At 46.3% G+C, this 8,313-nt stretch overlaps 1 protein-coding gene across 1 annotated transcript in view; it reads left to right on the top strand.

Moving 5' to 3' along the window:
• LOC106810012 (testis-expressed sequence 264 protein-like) overlaps nt 1-7,752 on the top strand; it is a 10,939-nt gene extending 3,187 nt beyond the window's left edge. The window contains exon 3 of the mRNA XM_014813264.1: nt 7,516-7,752. Coding sequence (XP_014668750.1) covers nt 7,516-7,752 — 237 coding nt within the window. The remainder of the gene's footprint in view (nt 1-7,515) is intronic.
• Nucleotides 7,753-8,313: the final 561 nt, after the last annotated feature.

Below are 8,313 nucleotides of genomic sequence, written 5' to 3'. Positions count from 1 at the left end.
TCACCTATTATTGCGACAGTTTCTTGTAATTCGTCCAAAGTCTTGTTGCACCACACTCTGCGCATATCCCAGCAGGCTGCGTGATGAATGTTAACCAACTTTGGAATTTCACAATTCGGAATTTGATGCGCGATTGTGCTGTCCAAAATGCGGATGTTCCTGGTTTGGATACAATCTCATCGATTGCGGCAACTGAAACAGTTCGGTTGATTCACGAACGCTGCATAGCGAGTGTAATGTGGTGTGCGGCTGGTGCAAACTGAAGAGATTTATCTATATTGATCTTATTTATTTAATATTTTAATATTTATTACAAGGTGCCAAACAATTGCAGGAAGAAGGTATTACGCTGTATAGTGATTTGATATAACATTTGAATCTTAAATAATCATGTGTGTGCAAGCTGTTTACCTCTGTTTCCATCTTCAAGATTGGGTTGATTCTCAATGCGGTATGCTGCATGGAATTCCAGTTGTGCAAAAGCATTTCAGTTTGGCAACACATGACACTGCACTTATTATATAAAGTAGGAAAGCGGGATAGCAAATTAGCTTTGAGCCTTGTCTGATTTACCTTTTCAGCCCCAGCACGATTACACATCAAGAGCTTCTTTGTTTCTTTTAGACAGTGTTCACTTGGTTATAAAACATACTGTTTGTTCGTACGAGCTGTGTCAGCCGAAATAACCCAAGACTTTTGATATTCTCTGCTGTTCGTAACCTTAACCCAAGTGATGTAAATGGCTGCGTAAAGGTTATACTCGGAGCTTTTTCACTCCACCCCCCCCGCCCCCCCCCCGCCTTCGCCCCCGATTCCCCGAGTAATAGCTAGTCGAAAGGTGGTGCGAGGCAGTCCATTGGCTATAGGCGGCGCGCAGGCGGCGCACTCTTTCCACTCCGTTACGAGCCCTTCGAGTGCGGCGTTTGCAACGTTGCAGCAGTTGTGGCGCCAAGATTGGGTCAGATAGAGGTCGAGTGGGTGTTTCTGATTCTGACAGCCATTTACAAATTTTACTGGGCAAGGTTTCGCGACGCTGAGAATTTTGTCGTCTGTGGTTGAATTTCGCGTGACAGAGTCCTGCGTTACGTAACAGAGAGTATGTTTTGTTTAACTACAAGTGCACGAGACAGATATGCAGAAGGAAACAGTGAAGCATGTTCTTGAGAGGATACAAGATGGAGCTGTTGATGTGTATTGTGGCTATGTGAAGTGTGAATATTTTAAGCGGCTGTCGACATGCGATTTTGGATTCCGCTTTATTACCTGCTACTTATATTAAGTGTCAGTCGTGCACACTGCAGTCGGGAGGGACAATGGCGGCAGTTCAGTGTTTGTTGCACATAGGTTGCGACCGGAATTTAAGGCAATGTCCGAAATAATAGGTGAAGGAGTATAAAACATTAGGATTTGGTAGTAATGATTTGTATTTTTTAGCTTATATTTTATTGATACGTTCAAAGTGCCTGTGGTGACAACAACAACAGCAGCGATCAGGTTAACAATATGATAGGTAGAAACCGTCTTTTTTAATTGTTTCGTTTACATGTTCTAGAACTTACTTATAGCTGTAAACGCTACATTTAATGATTATATTCAGGGTTTCTCGTTGCTCAACGGGGCTCCGCGCGCTGCGTCCCGTTTGGGAAAACTCTCCTGGTTTGTCGTTGCGCCGGTCGTTTCCGTTTAAATTCCACCACAATAAAAAGTTTGCCGGCGCCAGCGGAAATTAGACCTGTCAAGAATTGCCGTTTTTCGACCAGGACACCCGCGCGATTCCGCCAAGAATGCCATTCGACCAGTGGTACCACCGACGCGTGTTTGTTACGGCTACCACGTATGCAGGCAGACAGTAGACAAGTTAACTGACATGCATAGTTAACCTGTAATAACTGTACAACTGACTCGGCTATTTTTATGACAGACCCAATACGTGCTATGTGATGATCGGTGGCGATTTTAACGCTTATTAGTGATCGGGTAAAATAAGTCCCCGGACTCACTATGATTTCCCCTCCCCCTGTTTCCCCCCTTCCACCCTCGCCTACCCTCCCTCCTGTTTGATTTCATCCTGAGGGACCTGCTACTGTATATGCGATTCATGCTTGCATTGCAACACTGCTCAAGCTGTGTGTCACGATAACAATGATGTTTGAAATGAGGTCGGCAGCAACTTCGCTTACCATCGTAGGCGCAATATCGCAGAGGCAGCAACTCCGCAGAACTCAATGACATTTCTAACGTCGAAGGGTTTTCGTTTGATCGTTTTCCGTCGTCACTCCGCTGTTGACAGACATTTCCCTTACAATGACCATCATCTCGTCTTTCATCGCCGGGTCAAGAGTGTAATCCGACTTTGGAGAATTATAGTACGTTGGAAATTGCGATAGACCAGATTTGGATTATTTCGCAAATGACTTAATTGTGTTTCTATATAATTTGCCATGAGCTGCCGGACAGGCATAGTTAATGGCCGTTTTCAAGGTAATATAGTTGACATAATGTTGCATTTATTAGGTTATATTCCGGATTCATCTTAGTATCTCTTCAATATATTTCCCATTTCTGTTATCAGCTATATTCATACTTTCATCCTTATCCCTTTTCCGTATCTAATCATAACTAATGCTATCCAAGCCATACTAGAACTCTACCCTATTTAGCTGTGACGTAACTAATGCTAGCCACATTTTCGAGCAGATTCGGGAGGTTCTTGGAAGTTGACTTTGACCTGATGATTCTAGGGATATATAGTGTCATTAGAGTCACTAGTGGGCATGACTTCCTCTTTCCAGAGCAGTCAAGCAGTGCAGAATATACACACGTCGTATATTATCCTGATATAATTTTTCTTCCTTCTTTATTATTTTCTACCTTCTTCTGTCATCCGATTTTTATAACTCAGCTTCAGATACTGGAGTATCAAGCAGCTTATTCTGTTTCAGGTAGCAGTGATCTTCTCAGTGCTATGCCTTCTCTTCTCTCGTTCTCCAAAGTAAGTAGCTGTTGCGGAGTGCACGTAACAATGCTAAACTGCGGCATGGCACTAGTCACCGTGCTAATTACCCCAGTTCCAGCATTTTTGTGTGTGTACGTTGTTGGTGTTAGCGCGGGGTGGCAATCGCGGGACGGGATAGTTTTATGTAGGATAATTTTTCGGTCTATACGGGGTATCGAATTGTAAGCTCACTCTTCTTCTCCTCTGTTGAGTCACAGCATGCAATATTGGAGTATCAAGCAGCTTCTTCTGTTCAAGGCATGAGATTGGTTCTGCATATTTTGCGATTTTCCTTGGCGTTTTGGTTTCATTTGAGTCATTCTTGTAGATTGATGCCAAAAACGGAATAAAGCCTTAGCGGGCGGTATGGGTACTTTTTTTTGTGTCAAAATGGACGCCAAATTTTTTATTTAAACTTCATAAGAAGTCAGGAAGTTGTCCACATTTCAACAGAAGTAACGAACTGCAGTAACTTTCGCGCGGTGGTTCTATGTAATTTGGGGTAATTAAGGCATGCTTTAAGTATATTAACGCCACATTAAAACTTGAAATTTTCCATAGAAGGGCCAAGCTTTGACGTATTTGGGAGTGCTTCTTTTCTTCTTTCTGTCTTCGTTCTTCCTGTAGAGTCACAGTATTGGTAGTTTTTTCGTTCTCATGTGAGTCACCAGATAATTGAAGTTAGTTTTTTCTTCGTCCTGTAGAGTCCAGTAATTTGAGTAGCTTTCTTCTTCTTCTCGTGTGATCGTCACCGTACCCTGAGCTAGCTTCTTTCTTCTTCCTCCAGTGTAGAAAAGTCACCAGTATTGAGGTGCTTTTCTTTTACCTCCTGATAGAGATCACAGTATTGAGTAGCTTTTCTTCTTCTCTCCCGTGTGAGTCACAGGTATTGAGTATGCTTCTTCTTTTCCTCCCATGTAGAGTCACAGCTATTGAGTAGAGTTCTTATCTTACTCCGTGTAGAGTCACATATTTGAGTAAGCTAATTCTTCTTTCCTCCCTGTAGAGTCACAGTATTGAGTCGCTTTATCGTTTCCTTCCTGTAGGGTCACAAGTATTGAAGTAGCTTTCTTCTTCTCTATTAGAGTCACAGTTATATGGAGCTTCTTCTTTTTTCGCTTCTGTAGCGTGTCACCAGGTATTTGAGTAGCTTTTTATATCTCCTCCCTGGTAGAATGTCACACAAGTTTGAGTAGCTTCTTTTCTTATCCCTGTAGGCAGTCACAGTATCTGCAGTAGCATTCTTCTTTTCCTCCTGTAGACACGGGTATTGGTAGTTCTTTTTCTTGCTCCCTAGTTAGAGTCAACCAGTATTGAGTAGCTTGCTATACTTCTTCTCCGTGTTGAGTCAACCAGTAGTTGAGTAGCTCTCTTTTTCTTCTCCTGATAGAGTCACAGTATTTGCAGTAGTTTGTCTTCTTTCCTCCTGTAGAGTCACAGTATTGAGTAGCCTTTTCTTTTCCTCCCTGTAGAACGTCACCAGTATTGTGCGAGTGCTTCTTCTTCTTCCTCCGTGTAGAGTCACCAGTATTGAGTGATTCTTCTTCTTCTCCTTGCTAGACGGTCACCTAGTATGAGTAGCTTCTTCTTCCTTACTCTCTGTAGAGTCACCGTTATTTGGGAGTAGGCGGGCTTTTCTTCTTTCTTCATCTTGGATAGGAGTCACCGTATTGAGTAGTATATTTTCTTCTCCTTGTAGACGTACCTAGTTATTGAGTAGCTTATTCTATTTCCTCCTGTAGAATCCACCCGTATTGAGTAGCTTCCTTTTCGTTCCTCCTTGTAGGAGTTCACCGTATGAGCTAGTTCTTCTTATTCATCTTGATGCGAGTCACCAAGTAATTGAGTGCTTTTACTTCTTCACTCACCTGATAGGGTCGACCATATTCGAGTAGCTTTCTGTCGTTTATTCTTCGTGTAGGAGTCACCAGTATTTTTTGAGGTTTTTTAGGGGGGGGGGGTGGCGAGGCTTTTTTACTTCCTTCCTGTAGGTCACCAGTAACTTGAGTAGGCGGTTCTTCTTCCTTCCTTACCCTGTAGAGTCTGACAGTACTTTGGTAGCTTCTTTTCCTTCCTGGGCTGTATGAGTCACGAGTATTTGAGTGATTCTTCTTCTAGTCCTCCCCTGTAGAGTCACCGTAGTTGAGTAGCCTTATTCTTTCTTCCTCAGCCTGTAGAGTCACCAGGTATTTGTAGTAGCTTAATTCTTCTTCTCCCTGCTTAGTAGGTCCGACCAGTCTTGAGTAGACTGTCTTCCTTTTCCTCCCAGGTATAGAGTCAGCCGTATTGCCGTAGCTTACTTCTTCTTTCCTCCCTGTAGAGTCACCAGTATGAGTAGCTTCTTCTTCTTCCTCCTTGTAGGTTCACCAGTTATTGAAGTAGCTTCTTCTTCGTTTCTCCAACTGTAGAGTCACCAGTTTGAGGTAAGACTTCTTCGTTTATATATATAAAAGATAGAACGGTCCCAAGTATGGCGTAGCTTTCTTTTCTTGCCTTCCCTGGTAGATCACGTCTTGAGTAGCTTCTGTTCTTTCCTCCCTGTAGAAGTCACCAGTATATGAAGTAGCTTCTTCCTTCTTCGCTCCTGTTAGATGTCACAGATATTGGAGTACGCTTATTCTTCTTCCTCCCTGTAGAGTCAACCCAGTATTGCAGTAGTTTCTTCTTCTTCCTCCGTGTTGAGTCACAGTATTGAGTAGCTTCTTCTCTTCTCCTGTAGAGTCACATATGAAGTAGCTCTTTTCTTCCTCCCTGTAGAAGTTGCACCAGTTTGAGTAGTTCTTTATTCTTCTCCTGAGTAGACATCAGGGGGGGGCGGGGCACCAGTATTGACGATAGCTTCTTCCTTCTTCTCCCGTGTAGGCAGTACAGTTATTGAATATTGGGAGTAGTTCTTCTTCTTCCCCTGTAGAGTCACAGTATTGAAGTCAGGCTTCTTATTCTTTACCTGTGAAGTAACAGTATTTGACGTAGCTTTTCTTCTTCTTCTCCATGTATGAGGTCACAGTATGACGTAGCTTCTTTCTTCTTCCTCCTGTAAGAGTCCTATTGGAGGTAGGCTTCTTCTTATGCTCTCCTCGATGTAATGTCAACCAGCTATTGAGTAGCTTCTTGCTTTTCCTCGGTCCCCTTGCTATAGTCCCAGTTATGGATAGTTAGTTCTTGTTCATTCTCTCCGTGCTAAGCCACCCAGTATTTGAAGCAGTAGCTTCTTCTTCTTCCTCGTGTAGAATAGAGTCAACCAGGTATTGAGTCGCTTCCTATTTCTTCTTTCAAACCACGTCAACAAATGAACTTGCACCGACAGGGATAGAGTCCCAGACTGTGGCCGCGATCCGAGATGTTGCAGATCTTTCGAAGGTGTCGACGAATCACTTCATTGCGCTCGATCCGCCAAGCAGGAAGCAGTATCTACTGTCGCCGAGTGCGGGATCTAGAGCAGACGGACAGCCGACGCGATTCTGTTTGGGTGTGTTGAGTGACTTCTGGTTGGGGACGCTTAGAGAGAAGCGCGTACGACGGACGGCTGGTTTGTTGATTGGTCGAGCGGCTGCGGGGGCGGGCGGGCGCGGGTGGCCCGCCTGGGGGGGGGGGGTAGGCGCGAGGGCGGCCCGGCGGAGTGCGATTGGGAAAGACCGTCCGCGTGGCAGGAGGACAAGGGCAGTGGTGAGAGAATAGAGAAGAGACGAGAGAGATGAGGGAGCGACACAGAGGGAGGGAAGGATAGAGAAGGCGGGCGGGATGCGAGGGAGAGAGAGAGAGAGAGAGAGAGAGAGAGAGAGAGAGAGAGAGAGAGAGAGAGAGAGAGAGAGAGAGGGGGGGAGGGAGGAGAGGAAGGGGGAGAGAAATGGGGAGAGATAGAAAGATACAGAAGGAAAGCAAAGGGGGAGAGAGAGAGAGAAAAGAGAGCGAGAGAGATTGAGAACGGAAGAGAAAGGGAGAATTAAGAGGTGAGATTCGTACGATACCAATAAGCCCCGATGTTACCAATAAGTAACTATAACTCTAATATCCCAACTTAATTATCTGATAGTGCAATCTACTGGCAGATTTCCTGCAAATCAGACCTGCACTTCAACATTATTTTTCACAAATCAGCTAGCCTTTTCCTCGTAGGGGGGGAGTAGTAATTCCTCACTTCAATATTGTTTGCTTACTGTGCTGCAGCACAGAGCATGCATGGGTATCAGCGTGTATCAGAGACTCACCCGCCTCACTCCCATTTGCACAGATAACTAAGGGCCGCGAGGAGAGCAATAGAGGAGTCTAGAATTTCTCACTATTGTTTGGTTACTGTGGTGAGACACAGCGTGCGCAAGTATCAGTGTGCAACCCCTCCTCATTACCCGCCTTGTTCCCTTTGTCATGGAACCATGGGGTAGAGAAGTTTAGAATTGCTCACTATTGATAGTTATTTCTCACTATTGATAGTTATTTCTCACTATTGTTTGGTTACTGTGATGAGAGACATAGCGTGCGCAGGTATCCGGGTTTTACCGACCTCGTTCCCCTTGTCACAGAGCCGTGAGGAGAGCAAGAGTCTGGAACGCGTCGACACGGACGCGCCGCAGCGACCGACGCCGCCCGGCGAGCCAGCAGGGGGCAGCACGAGTGGCAGCGGGACGCCAGAGAGCGAGGCGGCGGCGGTGCAGCGGGCCGAGAGGTCACGAACCCCGAGTCCGGAGAGCCGCAATGGCAACGAGCAGAGCACCGGGTCCTCGTTCGAAGATCTCGGGCAGGAGGAGGCTGACGTGTGAGGAGGAGGAGGAGGAGGAGGAGGGCAGGAGGAGAAGGAGGAGGAGGTGAGAGGGAGAGGGGGAGGAGGGAGGAGGAGGAGGGAGCTAAACGGGAGCAGAGCACTGGGTCGTCGTTCGAGGATCTCGGGCAGGAGGAGGCTGACGTGTGAGGAGGAGGTGTGAGGAGGAGGAGGGCAGGAGGAGAAGGAGGAGGAGGTGAGAGGGAGAGGGGGAGGAGGATGTGAGAGGGGGAGGAGGGAGGAGGAGGAGGGAGCTAAACGGGAGCAGAGCACTGGGTCGTCGTTCGAGGATCTCGGGCAGGAGGAGGCTGACGTGTGAGGAGGAGGTGTGAGGAGGAGGAGGGGAGGAGGAGAAGAGGAGGGCGGGGGAGGTCAGAGGGAGAGGGGAGGAGGAGGGAGTAGCAGAATGGGAGAGGGGGAAGGGAAGAGGAGGAGGCTGGATAGGGAGGAGGCTAATGTGTGAGGGGGTGAGGAGGAAGGAGGAGGATATGGTGGGAGGCTGAACTGATGTGTAAGTGGGAGGGGTGGGAGGAGACTGTCATATGATGGAGGAACACTCATG

This window comes from Priapulus caudatus, unplaced genomic scaffold, assembly GCF_000485595.1.
Source record: "Priapulus caudatus unplaced genomic scaffold, Priapulus_caudatus-5.0.1 Scaffold404, whole genome shotgun sequence".
Classification (NCBI taxonomy): domain Eukaryota; kingdom Metazoa; phylum Priapulida; class Priapulimorpha; order Priapulimorphida; family Priapulidae; genus Priapulus; species Priapulus caudatus.
This window is presented reverse-complemented; position numbering and strand designations above follow the sequence as displayed.